Genomic DNA, 21,226 nt, shown 5'->3' with positions numbered 1-21,226 from the left:
AAAAAAAAAAAACCTTCATCCCTGGAAAGCTGTTCTGTTTCTTACCAGCCGCAGATGCAGGTGTAGATTTGCCGCTGTTTGAGCCCAGAAGCTTCACGTGTGATGCAGGGAACCAGCCCTTCTGACGTTTCTTCCCCCTGGCCTGAAAACACAAACAAAAACTTTTGCAGCTATTTTGAATTTTTTTTTTTTTAAATCATCAATTATTGTGTGTACAATTCCAGATATATAACTATTGACAGTAAATTAAAAATCAGCTAATAACTGAAATACACCAATATATCATAACCAATACATCCATTATAAATAATATGGGTCATATGATGGAACGCATGGAAAAAGTATTAAGTAAAATCACTTAAAACTGTGTTTTATTAGTTCCTTGATTAACATAAGTACAGGGAATGGTTCATTTAAAGTATTTAAGCACGAACTGCTGACTCACCTGCAGTTCCCCAAGCCACCAGCCGGAGGGGTTCTTGGTGAGGATGAGGATGAGCTGGCCTGGGGCTAGATTCAACTGCTCTGCACCTGCAGCTGTGTGCGCAGTGGTCACCTGGGCCACTTCTACAATCAAAATAACATGTTATAGGTTTAAATAATTATGATTAATTACTGTGATTTAATTTTGACATATAACTTGATGTTGTCATGTACTTACCTGGTTTCTTTGCAGGTGTTTCAAGTTTACCAGAGAGACTTGATGCCTAAGAAAAATAAATAAAAAAAATGATTAAATCACAAACCAACAACATGTATAAATGTCTTTAAATACAAAAATAAAATTACATCAGCCTCCTTTGGCTTGACGTAATTGGAGGGGAAGACTCCTGATCTGTCTCCGATGCTGCCTCTCCACCACTCCCCTTCTCTCTCTGATACCAGGATGGTGTCTCCCTCGGTGAAGGTCAGGTCTCCAGGCTCAGGGCTCTCGTAAGTGTACAGTGCCACATATTCTGATGACAGGATCAACATACAAACACGGTTCAGGGTAACAGGAGATTAATCTGTGGTGTGTTAACAAGCATAACAGACACAAAATATACAGGAAATGAATATACTGTACACACAGGATATTAATGTCTGGGTTGCCCTCAAAGAATGTTTAATAACACTATAGAATTAATTATTAAATAACTAATTACACTACCGTTCAAAGGTTTGGGGTCAGTAAGATTTAAAATAAAAATAAATGGTTAAAAAAAAAGACATTTAATTGATCAAAAATTACAAAAATTAAAAACACTTAGGTTACAACAGATTTCTACTTAAATTCTGTTCTTTTGAATATTCCATTCAAAGAAAAAAGGTTTACCTCAATCAAAGGATTCCCTCAAAAACTAAGCAGCACAACTGAATTTAGAATTTATAATAACAATAAATGTTTCTTGAACAGCAAATTGGCATACAAGTATGATTTCTGAAGGCTGGAGTAATGGCTGCTGAAAATTCAGCTTCATCGTCGCAGGAATAAACTACATTTTAAAACATTAAAGGGGTCATCGGATGCAAAATTCACTTTACAATTTGTTTGAACATAAATGTGTGTTGGAAGTGTGTACACATCCATCCTATAATGATAAAAATCCACCCAGTGTTTTTTTTTTTTTTAATCCCCATTTTAAAATCCCCTTTCACAAATCAGGCGTTTCTTAGGTTCCTGTCAGAATGACGTAGTTCTGCGAAGGCCGCTCCCACGAAAGCTGATTGACAAGGCCGTCTTACCTTAGACCCACCCTGAGTGAGCTGAGAGCTGTCTGCCACTGTGTCTTCTCCGGTGCAGGGGAAGACAAGATGTCTCCGATTAAGCGATCGAGGCGTTTTGTTGTTGGATGTAATCATGAATATAGCAGTCAGTTACTCCTGACATCTGAGCCGCTGATGACGCAGAGGATTAACGTTACTTTCGTTTTTAAGTGAATGCACCGATCCCGATCTGCCTAAATGTGTCTATGTTCACGCGAATCATTCGTGATCCAGCTTTATCTACAGAAGAAGTGAGTATAAGGTTTTTTTTATGAATCTTTCGCCTTTCCTTATAATGTGCTAGTTAACCAGTTTCGCGGCTGAAGTTTACAGTCTGCTCGTCACCCAACGGAAGAGAGGGGCGGGGTCAGCAGAGCTCATTAGCATTTAAAGCAACATGGACTATAATGGCTTGCTGAAAACAAAGCTGATTTTGACAGGGTAAAGGTGGTGTTTTTTACACTACCATTGAGAAATTTTAACTAAAGTATGTTATAGACTTTTCATTAAGACCCTAAAGAATCATATCAACTTGTGGAAAATGGGCATCCGATGACCCCTTTAAAATAAAAATAAAAAGTTGTTTTAAATTGTAGTAATATTCTGAGATATTACTGTTTTTACTGTATTTTTAATAAAATAAATACAGTGGAGAGAAAGAAACGTTTTTAAAAAATAATAAACATAACTAAATAGTAAATAATAGTAAAAAAAAAAATCTTACCAGCTCCAAACTTTACATTAAATAAAATAAGCAATGTAATAACTGAGCGATCTCCATAATGTCAATTTTAGGGATCCACAAAACTACATTTTGTTTCTTATTATATAATAGCAAATAATTAACAACATGTTTTTCATATGCAGTATTGCACCAAAGATAGCTTCTCTTAGATACTAAGGGAAGCTGTTCTAAATCGCTGTTCTAAAACGGCTTCAGAATCTCATAACTGCAAAGTTTCCGAGTGGAAAAACCGAATGCATTTTGTCTTACCTTCATAGCTGGATCCATCTGCTGTATCAGATCCATCAGTGGAACTATGGGGGGGGGCACATTAAACAAGCACCAAACAAGATGATTGAATAGGGTTTCAGCACAAAGCTGTTAAATGCCAAATAAATCATGACAGAGAAAATAAAGCAACTCAACATCAGAATTAGTCTCTTTGCAGGAACCTCTGCACCTCAGGAAACCAGTGAGTTTTAGTATGCAAAGAATCTCTTGATTTAGTTTGAAAATACCATTTCACATGAACTTTTCCCACAGACAAAGTACATGTAACACTCACAGCTACACACTAAGTCTATTTTGGTCACAAACACTTCAGCATTGTTATTTTTCACATTAAACCACTTCAGCACAATGTTTGTATTTACTCTGCTCTTGCATCACTGGCGCTCAGCACTGTAACATAGCTTTTGGGGAACCACCCCTGAACCCCATTAAGCTCTCCAAGCCACCAGTTCTCCTGCTGCTCCAGAACTGTGATCATATCATCTTTGGAGAAGTTGAGATGGTTGTCCGTCTTTGCAGTCCAAGAGCACAGAGCTTGAGCTTGCACATTCCCCACCACCTGAAAACATGCAGCAAATGTCATTGCATTTCACCACAAGGAAGTTGTAGTTTACATAAACACTATGCAGTTAATCTCAAGGAATCCTGCATACCTGGCCATGGTTGGAGGAGGCGAAGCCTGTGGCATGGGTGGGGGTGAAAGCGGAGTTCAACCGTGATCCACTCGGTCCGTCACTCAGTTTGCTGGTGAAGAAGGTGTTTTAGAATATTCCACGTTCTACCATCATGCTCAAGATTCGAAATTAAACTATATTAATTTACTTATGAACCATATTCACACAGTCTTAATTTTGACAGACAATTTTTTCCATTTGTATTTATTTTGGGGATTTTTTTATTAGACAATGCGAAAAATTTTCTCATAATGGTTTATACTTGCGGACTTGGTGTGAACATGTCTTGTATTCAAAATGCATTTTGCTAGTTTCACATGAAAGACATGCAGTTTGTAGCTGTGAATGTTTTCTGTAATGGATCTGTAACCACATGCACTTTGTCTGGGAGTGCAGATTAGGAAAGTTTGTACAAATGATTGTGCAAGAGGTGTGAATGAAGCATTTGAACAGTATGAGGTAGTCAGATTGGAGATCGCACCTGACAGAGATGGTGACCTGTGGCTTTAGGGCTTGTTTGGCCACGAGCGGAGCCTCTGATTTGACCCGTTTCTCCACATAGCTCTCAGGGATCCAGCCCATCTTCCCCTGCCGGCTGCCATACAGCCAACCCTGCTCTCGCTCTACGCTCTCATCCACCTGAACAAACACAAATTCAGCCGAGTATATCTAAATCGCTTACGAGGGTTTCACAGCTTCACTACATGTTCCCACAATCACTTTAAACATTGAACATGAAAAAAAAAAAAAAAAAAAAAAAAATTCCAAATATATTTAATGGGGATTCTTATTACTGCAACCCAGAATAAAAAAAAATAAATACAATACAAAGAAAAATCATTCTGAAATTACAGATAAATATGCTATTAGAATGTGTGTCTATACACACTCACGCTCATTTTTAATTATTTTTAATGTATTTCAAAGAAGTGCCTTATGGTTGCCGAGTTATATCGAAAATACAGTAAAAACAGTAATATTGTGAAAAATTATTACTATTTAAAATAATTGTCCCTGTGTCTTCATCATTAGCTGTAGAGCATCCATTACTACAGTCTTCCATATCACATGATCCTTCAGAAATCATTCTAATTTGCCGATATAATGGTCAAGAAAAAACGTTGAATATTATTATTTTTGTATGTTTATAGAAAACGATACATTTCAGGATTTTTTTTTTTTTTTAATAAAATTTTTTTTAACGAGTTAAAAAGAACAGTATTTGTTTCAACTATCAGTCTTTTATAACAGTGTGAAAGTCTTTACTGTCACTTTTCATCAATTTAATGTGTCCTTACTAAATAAAAGTATCAAAAGGATAGTTCACCCAAAAATGAAACTTTTGTCATCATTTACTCACCCTCATGTCATTCCAAACCTGTACAAGTTTCTTTCTTATGTTGAACATTAAAAAAAAAAAAAAAGAATGCTGGTAATTAAACTGTTGATTGTCCCCATTCACTTCCATAGTATTACTTTCACAGTCTATTCCCTCTAACCCCAACATACATGGATATAGCACAAAGAATACAGTAAGCAAAATATCATTATATGCTTATGATATCCTGTTATATATCACTAAACCTCAGTCTACTATTTCAACAATCTTAGAAACTGTCGGTCATTACGGTACATTTTCAGGTTATAGGGTCAACTGGTCTACACGTGAATTAATGCCTATAAAAGATATACACATAATAAGTAAAGCACACATTTGTAAATCTATTACAAATTTTGCACTTCCAAACTCGTTGTTGTTAAAGAATTTACCTTCTACAGAGAGTTTAAAATTGCAGTGGGAGCAAGAATTGGGGGAGGAGATATTTTCAGAATTCTGGGCTGACGCACTACAGCAGAGGTCCCCAACCACCGGGTCGCGACCCACTACCGGGCTGTGGAAGAATTCCTACCGGGTCGCGAGAACGTTCGGGGGAAACTGTGAATAGATATGACGCTCTGTTATTTATTGTGCGTAAATTATTTTTCTAATTATTCTGTATTTTCTTTGTATGCGATTGATATTGAGTAGCAATTTGACAATTTCATGTTAAATTAGTAAATAAAAGATTGCTCTGATCTGTCATATAGGCTTAAACGTATCGCAGTTGATCAAATCGGTATGCCGCGCTGTCTGAAACACGTCTCTATGCTTGTGCGCGCTTCAGTTGTGTGCCAGTACAGCGCGCACAAGCATAGAGACGTGTTTCAGACAGCGCGGCATACCGATTTGATTCCTCTTTCATGTATCCCTGCGTTTAAGATACATATGCATGGGGGGTTGCAGTTACGTGGCAATACTGGAAACTGTCAGATATTTTATACAGCGTATTAGAGCCTGACCCACTTCTTTGATATTTGGAATTTCTGATAAAATCAAGTCACTTCTCAAAATCTCAACAACAGCTGCTGTCCAAAGGAATTATTGTGGCAAAGAAACTGATCCTAAGGTTTTGGAAAATGACAGAAACCCCATCAGCTAAACTTCGGTTGGAAGAAATGAGTAAGGTACTACATTTGGAAAAAATTTGATTCCTGTTGGTAAACAAATTGGATAACTTTGATAAGATTTGGTCTCCTCTTCTCCTATATCTTGATAATGCAGGCTGAGTAATCATGTGGTGTTGACCGCACAATTAGTGTGGCATGATTTAAGTCCCTAGGGTGGTTGGGGAGGGAGGTAAGGGGTTGTTTTGTTTATATATATATATATATATATATATATATATATATATATATATGTAACAATAACTATTGGATTGTTTCATTGAATACCTTCATACAAAGATTTAAACACAATGGAAGTCAACAGGGACCAACAACTGTTAGCTTCTTCAAAATCCTTCAAAATATCATCTTTAGTGTTCAACATAAAGAAAATTACACAGGTTTGGAACAACATGAGGGTGAGTAAGTGATAATATATTTGATCAGAAACAGAACGTGGCATCAGTTTACTTTTGGGAATTTGTCGTGTTGCATCGCACACTGGCACATTCAGTGTAGACAGAATCACTGATTATAATGTCTGAAGTCACGTCGCACCACTTGCGTACTGTCAAGATAAAGGTTTGATTTTCTTCAAAAGATAACAACACCTAACATCTCATATTTCGTCCTTTAGATTCTGGGGAGAAACAAGCCCTTGACCATTGGCAGGTTTTGTGACATTTGCTCTCAAACTGACCTCAATCAGGTCATCGCTTTCGAAGGAGAGCTCATCATCGTTTCTGGCAGTGAAGGGGTAGAGGGCTTTAAACGTCGTCAGTGCCGCTGATCTCCTGTGATGCGTGCCAAGAGGATGTCTGCTGCCTGAAATCACGAGAATACTTTCAGTCATTCCAATCATATCAGAGATAACTTAACTAGCAAATGCTAGTTGATTTTAAATCTTACAGCATGCTTTTTCTTACCTTTCCTCTCCTCCAGGCCACGCAGAAGAGCAGCAACAATGTCTGATTTAACAGTGTTCTTCTTGTTCTGTTCATCGTCTCTCACTCTTGTGGCTGCAGCCTCCTCCTCCTGCTGTTTCTTCTTCCTCTCCTCATCCTGTTTCCTTTGCTCCTCCTCTCGACGCCGCCTGTCCTCCTCTTCCTGCCTTTTCCGGTCCTCTTCTTTTCTTTTTCTCTCCTCTTCTAGTCTCTTCCTCTCCTCTGCATCTCTCATGGCAGCCTCCTGTGCACGAAGTCGCCTCCTCTCATCCTCCTCACGCTCCCTTCTTCTCTCCTCTTCTCGTCTCTCCTCCTCTTTCCTTCTCCGCTCCTCTTCTGCTCTTCTTCGCTCCTCGCGCTTCCTCTCCTCCTCCAATCTTAACTCCTCCTGCCTCTTTCTCTCCTCCTCCAGTTTTCTCCTTTCTTCCTCCAGGTTTCTCCTCTCCTCCTCCAGTTTCCTCCTTTCTTCATCTCGCCGCCTGCGGTCCTCCTCCTCCTCCTGCCTCCGTTTCTCCTCAAGTCTGCGTCTCTCCTGTTCTCTCCTTTCTTCCTCTTCCTCCCTGCGCTTCCTCTCCTCCTCCTCACGGGCCTTGAGCTCTCGTTCTGCTTGTTCTCTAGCAGCCTGTAAATGAGCTTGTCTCTCCCTCTCCTCCTCCTCACGAAGTTTGGCTTCTCTTTCCTCCTGTATTATCCTCTGTTTCTCTTCCTCTTCACGCCGCAGTTTCTCCTGCCATTGCCGCTCCTTCTCCAGTTTGATGCGTCTGTATAGGAAAAGACATTTTGCTTGTGAAATCTGGAATTCTTTTAAAGTTCTGTGTAGGTGTGAGTGTACTATAGGGGGGAAAAAAAAAAACTCACTTCTGCTCTTCCTCTTCTCTCCTCTTCTTTTCCAGTTCCTCCTGCTTGCGTTTCTTTAGCTCTCTGATTTTTTCTTCCTTAATGGCTCGTAGCTTTTCCAAAGCAGACTGTTGCATCTTCTGGCTCTCTCGGAGATCCTAATTAACAAACCACAAGATTATGACACACTGAACTCAACTGTAACAGAGATTAACACTGCTACATGATTTTTAGCTTAACTTTTAAACAAGAAAACTTGGTTTTCTACTAAATTGACTATGGCATTTAGACCTCAAGGTAATATTTTTAGCACACGTCTGACTCCGTTCTGGTATGCAATGCATAATTGTCCATATTCCAAACCAATTTATAGTTTCTCCTCATCAAATTTTTCAATCAGAAGTAGATCACAATAAAAGTATTGAAGCTGACTTGTAAGTCAGAATGCACTCTAAAGCAGTGCTGTGCTATAAAAAAATAAAACCAATATAAATAAAAACACAATAAAATGACTGAAACTAGAAAATTAAAAAAAACGTAACAATACACTAATTTAAATGATTAATAAAAACAATATACTAGTATCCCAAAGATGTTAAAATAGCACTGCTCCAAACTGACACTTTTTAAAATAAATATTACTAGTCCTATTGTGCACAATGAGTGAAACTTTTCGAATAATAATTTTAAAAAACAACAAAAATATATTCATGTTTCCCCACCTCTGAAATGTCTTCCAATGTAAACAAGATAGCACAGACAGGAAATATTATATCTCACTAATACAGTATCACTTAACACGCTTCTATTTAATCTCCCACTGAATTTTGTTTCACTCATAATGAGTCACATTATGAAGGTTAAATGTATTGTGAATGGAATTTTATTCTGCCTTTAAGCAATCCCTGATAATATGTGCAGGAAAGAACCTTTGGTAATGATCTAAAGGTGAAGCTGCAACAGTAAAGAGTGAGCAGGAAAAGGGAAAGAAAAAAATAAAATAAAAGAGACCTTCAAAAGGAAGAAGAGATTGCTGAGGCAACTCAGTAAAGAGAGCAGGCCTTTAAGCATGCAGTCATCCATTTCCTCAAACTGCAGCGAAAGCCAGGGAGAGACAGACAAGTAGACAGACAGACAGAAAAGCTCTACAGCTAGTGATAAAGACACAGGGACAAAAGCATAGGGGTTACTTGCATTAGTGTCATCGGGAGCAGTCTATATGCTGTTAGCACTGATTGGTTAAGAAAGATTAGTTACAGAAATGCTAAATAGCTGGGGAATCAAATATTTTCACTCAAATTAAAATGTCCTCTGTCAATCAGCATCTTGTAAAGTGTAACTAGTCTAGCTAAACATGCAGCTCAGTTTGTGCTGCTCTGAATGGTTTGCATGTATTTATTAGTCATGGCTGAGTGATATTAATGGCTTACCTGGATTTCTCTCTTATACTGTTCCATATCTGCTAATTTAACTGTAGTTTCCTTCTCCAAAGCATTAAGCTGTTCTTTAAGCTTTCGACAGGTAAGATCCTTGTCTTCTACATTCCTCTGTAAAGTTTTGACTGTCGCAGCTGCATCAAGAAAAAAACAGTTTATTATTATTATAATTATTTAACAATTCAACACATTCATGCTTAAGTTTTTGTCACAATTCCAGATGCCTGTATCACTAATGGAAAAAAAAGTTTAATATAGCATTACTGGGGGGGGGGGGATAATTGGACACGTGTCTTACTAGGGAGGTTGTTCAGACTCAGGCTGCGGAGTCTGTCATTAAGTTTTTGCTGTTCTATGGTTGACTGTCCCAACTTTCTCTTAAATTCCTGCAAAAATCACATGCAAGTCAGCATGATTACTGCTATGCACTTATAAAGCAACCTACATCTAATTTTAAGATTTTTTTTTTAAGAATAAATGAACATTTTAGTATAAATTAACTTGAATACACAAAGACACATTCAAAATTCACGTGTACTGTTACAGATGCAGAAATCAGACCTCTAACTGTTTCTGCAGAGAGTTCATTTCTGTAATGCAGGAGTCTCTTTTCTGGTTGATCATTTCAAGCTCATTTTTATGAATTCTCTTTTTGCCTTCAGCATCTCGAAGCCTGTCAGAGATTTGTTTCTGCTTGTTGCCCTAAAAAGAGAGGGAAATCTTTTATCAAGCACGCTGTCCATTTAAAAAAAAAAAAAAAAAAAAAAAAAAAAAGAGGAATTTTAATAATTTTGTATATGATGTCCAAAACATGACATGATGTCCAAAATCCTCACCACAGCCTCCAGCTCCATCTCCAGACTCCTCTTCTTGGCTCGGAGCTTGATGATCTCGTCCTGCTCCTCACTCTTCTGGTTTAGGAGCTCCTGCTTTCTCCTCCTCTCCCACTCAAGCTGCTGCTGGCGCTCAAGCTCCTTCTTGGCTGCCTGTAACAAGCATCATAGCAGTGGTTAGTAAAAATATTTACATCTATATCAACATTTTGTGAAATGTAAACACATTTTGGGAAATGAACCTGAAACATCCTCTCACCTCCTTCCTCTCCAGCTCTTTGAGTCTCTCCTCCTCTCTTAGTCTCTCCAGCTCCCTCTGTCGCTCCAGTCGGAGCTCCTCTTCCCTCTTCCTCTTCAGCTCCAGCTCTCGTGCCTCCCTCTCTCTTCTCTCCTGCTCTTCTCTGGCCTTCTGTGCCCTCCTCTCCTCTTCCCTGCGCTGCTGCTCAAGCAGGGCCTGTCGACGCTTCTCCAGCTCAGCATTTCCCATCTCCATATTTTTCTTGAACTTATCCTCAAAAGTCACTAGATACACAAAGCACACATTATTACGATAACCTGGAATTTTCAAGCAACTGTTATATTTGACAAATATAAGCAGAACTTCTTTTGTGAAATGTTTTTATCCCTCTTTTTTGGCAACATATCCCTTTTTTTAATACAACAATATTTATAAATTTTTAGCATGACTTATTTGTCTACACAATGGAGGGAGGAAGCTAAAAAATCAGTAGGCTGCAAATCACAGCCAGGTAAGCAATAAGATTTATTCAGTATTCAGGAAATTATTTACTCCAATTGTTTAAATGCTTCCACCAAATCAAATAATATTGCACAATCTGTGTGCCTAAATAGAACACATCTGTTTAAACTCTTTGATACCTGGTGTAAAACGTGGGAGGATTTTTTTTAAAGCGAGTCATAGATATTTGTATTATGTAATAATGGGTGTGGCGCCAACCCATACAATGGTTCCTTGATTTCTGTGGAGGATCAGGCTCATAGATGTCCTCAGCCAGGCCTGCATAGATCGAGGGAGTGGTTCCATTCACAGAATCACCAAGCTTCCCCCTAGAGGTTCATATTTATGGAGAAAAACATGGACAAAATAATTTAAGCAATTCAGATATTAATTTAAAATGTATTTTACATTCATGAGCAATTTTTTGTATATGATGAAGTTTTCAGTCAAATGGAGATCAGGTTACAAACTAGTCAGCGGTACCTCACTGTTGGAGGCAACAGCTCTGAAGGAAGTGCCATAGGCAGTGGCTGTCCCATTTTAGCCATGTCTACCAGATGCATAGCAAGAATAAACTCATCAGCATGCAGCTTACCATCCTTATTCATATCAGCAAGATTCCTGACAAATAACAACAACATACAAAACATGTCATTAAATCAAGGCATGTAACTAATATTTATACAATCTGAAATTTGATAACTTTAAATTTTAAAACAGGAAATATCATATGCAAACGGGGGGGGGAGAATGAGAAAAATTCACAATAAAAACAGTCTTTTCACGTGTATTAATTCACATGTATATATTGCATAGCTGCATGCAATATATACATGTGAAAAGATTATTGTGCAATGAAATCTCCCCCGATTAAGATTTCTTAAAAAATGCTGCATGCAAGTACTGGGGAGGGCAAACACCTACCAGATGGCAGCTAGCTGAGTCTGAGTAAGCATTGTTGTAGCCATTGCAGTTCTCACTTGAGGACCTGCAGAAATAAAATAAAAAAGAATTCATATGGATGCTAATTACCATAATCATAGAAAATGATTTTTACTAGATTATAGGGAGAAAAATGCCTATTTGCTGCATTTTAGAAACTGTCTTTTTTTACAACCAGCTTGTTGATACTGTTGCTGTACTAAAATAACTGGTCTGACTAGAGCTGGTTGATATTCCTTATGTCACAATGCTGGAATCCTCCTAAACCATTAACACATTACGACATCTAGAAACTCTTCTCACACAGAAAAATGAGCACCATTCTCAAATTACGTGTAACAAAACAGCTTGCCCCTAAGATGTAGGCAGTGATCTTAAACTTAATGCCATAAACCTGTGAAATAGACCTTACAAAGTCATGTTGTACCCACGTCCTCATTCCTGAAATTCTCTAGTATATGAGTCTTTGTCATGAGGTATGTAAGTGATACAGTCAACTGCTTTGCAGATGAGCCACATGGGTGTGGATTGCCATCTTCCTGCACTACTAGCCTTCAGCTAAAGTATCTATATCCCATATTAACTGTAAAATCATGAGATTATCACAGTAATTACAGTGACACTTTAAAACTTTTGTCCCCAGGCATCCTTAAGAGAACCTATAGTACATTAGTGCTATCTACACTTTGGCAATTATTTGCACACTAGTAAGACAACTGACCATTTTCTTTTTTAAATGCTTTATAATTAAATACCTGTTAAATAACCAATCATTTGCTTGTCCAGGCTGTTAAACTGCTGCCTGTATTTGAGTCGTGATGCCTGTGGGACGGCCCAATCAGAAGGGCCGCCCTTAGGAGAGTTGCTGGCCAATGATGTGGAGGGGGAGGAGTTTGAGCTGTAGACATAAGTACACAAGTCACTTTGTGTGCGGATAGTATTATGTACACAGTCAGTGGATTAATTATATACTATAAAAGGTCCATGTGTGGAAGTTCCTGACCTGCTCGAGCCCAGGTCCAGCAAAGATGGAGTGGCAGAGAAGCTCAGTGGAGAAGAGGAAAAGGAACTTGAAACTGGGAGAGCTATGGAAAAAGCACAAACAAACACACCTAAAAGACAAATGTAGGCAGTGACACTCTTTCAGGGACAGAGTGTACAAGCAATTAATGAAGGAACACATCATGCACAAGAATATAAGCCACAAAGTTGTAATTTTGAGACTGTTTATGCATAAAAAGCAGCTTGTTAATTCAAGATGTAGCTCAGTCTTATAGGTACAAACTGAGCTAGTCCTGACACAGGAAGGCTGAAGGCAGTAAGAGATCAGTGTCATTTCACCTTTAGCATACTGTATATTAACAAGGGCTCTTGGCTTTACAACACATCCACAATCAAAATAAAGACCTGAAGTGTACCATCAGAACTGCCACACTGAATCTTCAAACTGTCATAATCTCAAAAAAAAAATGGCCTAATTTTACTAGATTCAAGCTTTACTGGCATGCAACACAGTGTCTCTTACTGGAAGTGAGAGGGATGGGGGTCGGCTGTAGAATGGCAATAGGTCCATTAGGCAGGGCTGGAGTGCTGATGGTTGGCATCACTGGCACCGACAGCCTGGTGCCCATCATGGGAGACATGCCCAGCATGGGGCTCATGGTGGTCATTGGTATAGGGGTCAGAATGGGCACGCTGGGCATCATGGGTACATTTGGCATAGTTCCCATTCCTGCAAAAGCACAAGGACAAATTCAAACAGACATATCTAGACAATATGACATCAAGATTGCTTGAGAGGTTTTCAAACCATTTCTTTTTATAGCAAGACCTCATTAGTTTAACACTAGCAAAATCTATTTTGTACAAATATCAAAAACAAGAGCAACATCTTACAGCTGACAAGCTGAAGACATGTTTCTCTTGTACACTTTAAAGGTCGTGGTTACAGCCCTCTGTTCCACATTACAACTCAACCGCATCTTGTGGCCATCAGGCTGTGCACCTGCTGTCATACGAAGGACTTTCATGAAAATTGAGGTTTTCCTAGCAAACGAGGAAGTATCTTTTGACATTTGCAGTATTTTGCACTTATAGCACTAGCTAAATCTAAAATCTACTTCTAATGTTAATCAAGGTTTTTTTCCCACCAAAAACAGTTGTAACTTAACACTAAACTGCTACTGTACCTTTAAGACTTAAATGATCTCCATACAATGCAGGCCAGATTGCTGAACACTGAATATTGATGTTTGGGCAGCATTCATGTGTGACTGCGGCCGGTTATGGTAACTAATGAGAAACTTTGGCCTTTTCTGTATTGTGATACTTATGATAAAAATTAGATTAGCATTAATAATCTATCATTACAACAATAAACTGTGTACGGAGTCGCATTTTGGTTATAGTGCAAGAGTGTTACAATCCCAATGCCCTCTCAGATCATCGCTCTGCAGGTTATAGTGTAGTTTGGCAGCATACCGAGAGGTGTTGCTGGCATGGTTGGAGCTGGCACAGGTGGCTGCTTCATGATGATGGGCAGAGCGGTAGGAAGATTCTGTCCCTGCAATTTCATCTTGATCAGTTTCATGGCTATAGAAAACTCCAGCCGGTCCATCCTACCATCTTTATTCATATCAGCCAGGGCCCTACCAAACACAAAAAAACAGGCATGCGATCAGAGCAAGACTTCTCCATTATTTATTTATTTATTAAGATGCATGGTCAGAATTTCTTACCAGATCTCCGCTAGCACAGACTGGGGAAGCCCTGATTGAATGAAGAAGTTTCGTGCCTTCTCCCCTGTACACAAAAAATATTAAAATAAAATAAAATATTTCATAAGTAATTTCATATGTAGTACATAAAAATGTAAATTCATTTATGTTTGTATATATAAATAATTTCAAGAAATTAATCTCTTGTTAAATTTTTTTAATAAATAATAATATCATAATTAGAATAATAAAAAAGTTTTTTAACATTAATACATTTGAACAATGGCTCCCCATCACATACCCGTAACAAAGCCCTGTACTGGCGAGAGGGTATCAAACTTCTGATCATGTTTGTCCCTCTCCTCTGGGGTTATAGCCCAAATACTCCGACCACCTTAAAAGAAAAGTAGGCAAAAAGAATAAGGGATGAAGAAGAGAAAATAAATATGGAAAAGAAATAAACTACTAATAGTGCAGGCGGATTCAATATTATAGTATCAGCAGTACATTTAAATGCACAGTTATAATCAAGCTACAGTGGGATTTTGCATAGTCAGGCTGTTCGAATGATATATGTGGCACATCGCTTTTGTCTTTCGGCAAAAGTGTGCAATGTAAAGGCAAAAAAAAAAAAAAAAAAAAAAAGTCACCCTATATCACATTCCAATTTGCATTGTCTAGGTCTGACTTTATAAAACCCAAACCGGTAAGATTTAAGACGAAAATGTTTAAATTAAATATTAAAAAAACAGATTACTACATTAGTCAGACTGAAATTGAACTTTTAAAGTGAAAGTGTATGTAAATGCACTTAGTGTCACCCTGATATTTATTGAAATAACAGTTAAGTTAGCTTAAAGCAGCAGTAGACAATACTCATTCAAATCTATACACATAATCTATAAAAATTTTATGCCATGTGCATTTTTTCAGATTTTTTTAACAAGTTGTACATGCATTTGCAAATTTCTGTATAACAAGTCACATACAGTATATTCCATTTCAATTATTTCTTAAAAAAAACATGAAAAAAAGTCTACTTTTTCTGAGTGAGAGGTCATTTTAAATGACAAAATGAAGAGGAAATGACATCATTTGAGGAGCCAAGTTTAAAATAAAAAAAGCCAAGTTTTACTGTCACTTAACATTCACAATTTGATTAGCAGAGCATAACTTCTCCACTCCATCACATAACACAGCTACAAACTTTTTTCTACCAGTTCCTTGATTTTGACTCTTAAATGCTTATTCAAAACAAGGAGAACAGCAGCCATTTTGGCTGAAATTGTCTGAATATCCAAACACACTAATTTTCATTCATTCATTTATCTTTATTAAAAAAGAAAAAGCAGACCTGCCACAGAATGCCTTCTAAAACTAAACTTTCAATAAAACATCCCTTGAAATATTTACAGGGCGGCACGATAATGTTATTCAAATGTACAGCAACTGAATAAACTGAGAAAGTATCTCCAAAATGTATATTTTAACAAGCACAAGTCAGTTTTCAAAAAAGCTAAAATCAATAAGCAGTGACGTGTCACTGTGACAGATGGGCTGCTGACAGGCAGAAATTAAAGCGGACGGTCAGAACCGCTGGTGTGTAAGCAACGCATGCTGCAGTGTGTGAGAGCAGCGTAGCACCTGCACACACACCGCAAATACAAACGAGATATGATAAATAGGAAAGAGCTCATGTTCTAGTGCATTTATGAGGCTAAAGGTCCTCTGTGCTCACACACACACACAAATCCTGTTGGTTGGGACACGTGGGTAAACACACACACATAAATATAAAGCAGAGCTCTTACCATTCATGGCTGCAGGTGGCAGGGATATGAGGAGAGCGGTCCTGATCTCCTAGTCTCAGCTGGCTAGCTCAGTCATCTGCACCACACACACACACACACACACACACACACGCACACACACAGAGAGAAAGAAGAAAATGTCCACTCATTAATAATGCAGGCAGTGGAGTGCAGGGCTGACGCTATCTCCATCCTGCACTCTCCGAGTGAAAGAGAGAGAGAAGAGGATGTGTGAAGGAGAGAGGAAGGGTGAGAGGGAGGAGATGAGAGCTCCAAACTCCCCATACAAATGTTTTCAACAGACTAATGCTCTATGTGCAAAATCTTAATAAACAATGACACTTTTATGACTGACTGCATTAATATCCTCCTCCTAATAACACCGGAAACTGATTTCACTGCAATCAAAGCTTGATCATTACTTTGGGAGGAAACAACACTTTAACCCTGCAGAGCCTGACATATGAAATAAGAATGAAACAGCTTATTTTATGTCTCATATAGTATGATACAGTAGAATATGAAGCTCACACTCAAGGAGGAAAAACCCCTCAAGTTTATTCAAAGGCCCAAACTGAGCAAAAAATATGCAAATTGGTGCAGATGCAAATATTTAAATAGCCAAAAATTCTGATAAAATTCTGATGAGTTGTCGCTCTAATCTCCTATTAATGTCTATACTAAGCATATTGAAATAAAAGCACTTTCTAGGTTTATTCCTGTAAGCCTGACATTGTTAGATGAAATCATGTACAACTCTTGCAAATCTACCAAATAATAATGCTTCCAGTAAATGTCAGTGGTGGGGGTCAGTAATGGGAGTCAGCCAAGAACACTGATTCACACATTAAATCAATTATAGTCTGAAATCATCTTTGTATTGTACGCATAAAAATAGATCAACATGGCAGATAATTATATTATATATGACTGGGGTGAATTGATATGGGTACAGACAGAGACCAAAACGGACATAATGGACAATGATTTACATGTATGCGTGTACAAAAACAGGTATATAGATCTTATTTCCATTAAATACTTAAACATTAATTACACAAACACACATATAATGCTAAAAATTCAGCTCTGCCATCACAGGAATAAATTACATTTTCACATTTCATATGAATGCAGCCTTGCTATATATAGCTGCCACAGGAAAAAAAAAAAAAAAAAAAGGCTGAACAAATACAAAACTATTAGTTTATTTTAATACTGAAGGGCTGTCTCTTTGTGTCTGTATATCCCTGAGAAACACATCTGACCAGGCAGGGGGCTGGTAGACACCATGCAGCCTAATTATACATGACTAGTTGACTAGTCTGTGGTAGGACAGTCATTCAGGCCACCCACACTCATGAAAATTTGTAGTTTTATACACCCCTATTAAGTGGTCAGTATATCTTTGTATATCGGCCGATCCCAAAATGTCCAAAAATCTACTACCACTAATCATGAGTCATTTAACAGACCAGTCGAACTGTATCTAACAGCTGTCAGGTCTTCAAAACCAAATACTGATAGCAGAATATACACACATTAAAAACAGGGAGAAAGTTGCTGACAGGAGGTGATGTGTGGCAGTATTTGGTAGGGCTGTGGAAGCAGGTCTATAGAGGAACAGAATGCAGTCAGACAGGACAAGCTTCCAGAAATGCGCTCGGATAGGGCATGTTTGTCATATCACTCACTTTTCTCTCATTCTCTCCCCATCTAAAGCACTGGCTGTGGTTTTCTTTTATTTAGAGAGTGATGGACAGATTGAGTGATTTATTTATTTGCATTTAATGCCATGACACAAATCTGTGCTATTAGGTAGGTCAGGTTCTGTAAGATTTAGTTAATTATTATTATAATTTTTTTTTTAAGAAATTGCTAATGCTCATTAAGTCGTCATAGTGTGACATATTACTACAGTTTTCTATTTGAATATATTTTAAAATGTAATTTATTCCTGTGATGGCAAAGCTACTCAAGAAACAATTTTTATTATTATTAGAGATACACCGATGTATCGGCCAACAATCGGTATCGGCCGATAAAAGAAGTTTCACTATCGGCCGATTGTTCAAAATCAGCCGATGATCAGGGCCGATTATATCCTGTCAATCAAAAGGCGGCGGAAAAACGTGTCAGACTGCAACTCATACTGTGAGTGAAGAAAATCTCTGTTGAATTTAGGGCTGTCAAAATTAACGTGACAAAAATGCATTAACAGTTAAAAAAGCGACATTAAAGCAGGCTCTATTTGACCAGATAAATCACCCGTAGTTCAAGCCAGCATTGCCAGATACGCAGTTTTTCTCTACACCAAACATTTGTAGCATGCCCCGATCCATCCAATAAATCACAAAGATCTCTGTGCTTTCTTACTTCTAAAAAGAAACAAACTCTCAGCTTTCAAATCCTGTACATTCTATCACGAAATACAAACAATGAATGCCATTTTGATGTGGATGCATTTTGATCACAAATGCGACCACGTCAAATTTAAACTCGCTCATAACTATCGGTATCGGGTGATATCATTCTGAATAATCGGCTATCGGTATCGGCAGAGGAATTCAGTATCGGTGCATCTCTAATTATTATCATTATTAAACATTTGTATTAGGTGCTGCTTAATATTTTGGTGGAAACAATTATGCCTTTTTAGAATTCTTTGATGAAACGAAAGAAAAACGGCATTTATAAAAAAAATTGTAACATAAATGTCTTTACCATCACTTTTTATTAAATTAATGAGTCACTGCTAAATAAAAATATGAATAAAAAAATAAATAAACTAAGTATGATCTTGGACAAAATGCATGTTTTAATGAGAATAACTATATTTAAATCAGAAACTGCATGCATTGCATATCTCTCTATCCAGTACATATGGAGTCAAAGGGAAATCACCCAAAACCGCTGTGTTCCTGAGAGCTTTGAGAGACCAATGGTATTTCATTGCGGCTTTGCGTGTTATTTGCAGCTGGGTCAAATTTTGCATCAATTGATCTATAGCAAATAGCCAAGATTCAGCTCTTAAGAAAACATTTAAAAATTAAATATTTCTTTCCACTATATTATAATTTGCTTGCCAATTATAATGTCAAATTCTTTGGTACTGTATGAATACTTTGGAAATACTGAATCACTGAGAAAAGCACAATGTGATCGTGTCATTCTACCTTCTTCACTCACTTAATTTTAATGTGAGAACTGCAAAGATAGACTGTGAGGTCATAGCTGGGAACGTCCCACCACCTCCTGCCTCCACCCTGTGTAAGACTTAACAGCCGCAAAGGAACGAAGGAAGTGGGAGGAAAGCAAAAACGAAACAGGATGTCGACAGATCACAAACAATATTATACAACTGCTCTGTACCCCACAGCCCTGTGGTCGGAGAGAACATTAAGCCACATTAAGACCAACAAACCTACCAGCAGTGAAACCCTACATTTCACTGCTGGTTATACTCTATATAATTGTGTATGTGACAAATAAAAATCTTGAATCTTGAACAAACCCTGTCTGTGTGTCAGACCTTTCACTTTTGTGCTTGCCACTGAATTCTCAGTTCTCATAAAATGAAAGCATTGATTGTAGAAGAGAGCGTACAGCCTTGATCATGAAAAACAAAAACATCTCTCTGGTAATATTACCAGAGATGCTGAGGGCAGTTGGTACCAATTTCATTTCCTTATACTGTTAAATTATAATTTCTTATTTGTCAATTATGCTATTTTAGTTTTGCATTATTAAATGTTATTTGAAATATGTCTGTTTGACAGATTTCAAGTACCCAGAGCTGAGAGATGTCTGATGGCTTTATGTGCAGAAGGCCAAGCGGGTCACGTCAGTGAAGCCTGAACAAACAGACAGACAGCTGGCAAGACAGCATATACACTGTACATAAACATCACGCTACTAAAAAGATCACTGAACCTTTTTACAGATACATCAGGGCTCAACAAAAAGGATCTTGTTGGCACAGTTATTGGGCCAGTAGTTCACATTTTTACTTGCCCTGCCAACATTTCCCTGGCTGTACTACAAGTATGATTTAAAAAAAAAAAGAAAAAAAAAAAAAAAAGCCTTTTTAGCCAGTGCTATTTTAGTACATATTAGTATTATATATTTATATACCATTATAGTATTTATTAATGTTTTGAATTAGCTTTTATTTTTATATTTTCAGTTTCAGTTAAATTTATTTTTGCCATTTATTATTTTATTTCAGTTGTATTTCAATGATCAGTTGTTTTAGTTAACAATAAGTGCACTGTTTCAGCAACATATTTCATGTGCCAGAATAAAATATATTTTTTCATTAACTGTTCACATGGTATTTAATGAAAAAAAAAAAAAAAAAAAGTTTATCGTTTTCAATCTTTATTAATCTGATGCTTTCAACATCATCAGGCCGTTCTTCAACAAATCCTCATCTATGCTAAAGAGATAGATAACTTTAGCTTGGCGACATTGTCTATTTAAATCGGTTTAATGTTCAATACAGCACCAAACTCCAAGTTCGCAGTGCATTAAAGCATGCACATGATCAACAAATACAAGACATATTATCACACTGGCTCTGTGGCATCCTTTGTTTTTTAACCCTGTATATATCGATCCCCTATTTGGAATCATTTGGCCAGCGGCTCTAACACAATAACAGTGGCAGAATGGATCGGTTCATGAGCTGTTTTGAGCATTTGTGATGAAGGGCAGATAAGTGCAAGTTATGAAGATAAGCATGAAAAGTACACATGATCTTGAACAACTATGTTACACAATATCTCTCTAACATAAAATATAAATTTGGTAAATAAACAAATTTTGTGGTTAACCGAATAAGCCTGTGACCAGTCACCTGAAAATAGAGGACAAAAATCAGTCATTATGGTTTAACAAATCATTCTCCTTCACTGACCCGGAGTCTGCAAGGACATTTCCTTAAAGACTGAAAAGGAATTAACTATATTACTATTAATTTAAAAGAGCCCTAATTCAGCCCAACAAGAATGTTATGTAATGTTATATAATGTTTACAGAATAGAGCA

The 21,226-nt window shown here is 37.5% G+C and overlaps 1 protein-coding gene across 2 annotated transcripts in view; it reads right to left on the bottom strand.

Moving 5' to 3' along the window:
- Positions 1-21,226, bottom strand: part of itsn2b (intersectin 2b) — a 30,051-nt gene that overhangs the window by 7,942 nt on the left and 883 nt on the right. The window contains exons 2-27 of one of the 2 annotated variants that reach the window (XM_079443946.1): positions 16,179-16,254; positions 14,669-14,761; positions 14,389-14,452; positions 14,132-14,298; positions 13,176-13,382; positions 12,654-12,735; positions 12,406-12,548; positions 11,633-11,696; positions 11,192-11,329; positions 10,934-11,037; positions 10,229-10,491; positions 9,973-10,122; positions 9,698-9,838; positions 9,435-9,522; positions 9,131-9,270; positions 7,722-7,858; positions 6,846-7,624; positions 6,620-6,744; positions 3,917-4,074; positions 3,415-3,505; positions 3,124-3,320; positions 2,741-2,784; positions 790-956; positions 662-707; positions 446-567; positions 46-142 (exon numbers count right to left, since the gene is read on the bottom strand). In XM_079443946.1, the coding sequence (XP_079300072.1) occupies positions 46-142; positions 446-567; positions 662-707; positions 790-956; positions 2,741-2,784; positions 3,124-3,320; positions 3,415-3,505; positions 3,917-4,074; positions 6,620-6,744; positions 6,846-7,624; positions 7,722-7,858; positions 9,131-9,270; positions 9,435-9,522; positions 9,698-9,838; positions 9,973-10,122; positions 10,229-10,491; positions 10,934-11,037; positions 11,192-11,329; positions 11,633-11,696; positions 12,406-12,548; positions 12,654-12,735; positions 13,176-13,382; positions 14,132-14,298; positions 14,389-14,452; positions 14,669-14,761; positions 16,179-16,185 (3,814 nt within the window). In that variant the 5' untranslated portion in view covers positions 16,186-16,254. The remainder of the gene's footprint in view (positions 1-45; positions 143-445; positions 568-661; positions 708-789; positions 957-2,740; positions 2,785-3,123; positions 3,321-3,414; positions 3,506-3,916; positions 4,075-6,619; positions 6,745-6,845; positions 7,625-7,721; positions 7,859-9,130; positions 9,271-9,434; positions 9,523-9,697; positions 9,839-9,972; positions 10,123-10,228; positions 10,492-10,933; positions 11,038-11,191; positions 11,330-11,632; positions 11,697-12,405; positions 12,549-12,653; positions 12,736-13,175; positions 13,383-14,131; positions 14,299-14,388; positions 14,453-14,668; positions 14,762-16,178; positions 16,255-21,226) is intronic. The other variant, XM_079443947.1, reaches the window with a different exon arrangement.

Source organism: Barbus barbus, assembly GCF_936440315.1.
Source record: "Barbus barbus genome assembly, chromosome: 20".
Lineage (NCBI taxonomy): Eukaryota > Metazoa > Chordata > Actinopteri > Cypriniformes > Cyprinidae > Barbus > Barbus barbus.
The sequence above is the reverse complement of the archived record's forward strand: the minus strand, read 5'-3'. Positions and strand labels throughout refer to the sequence as shown.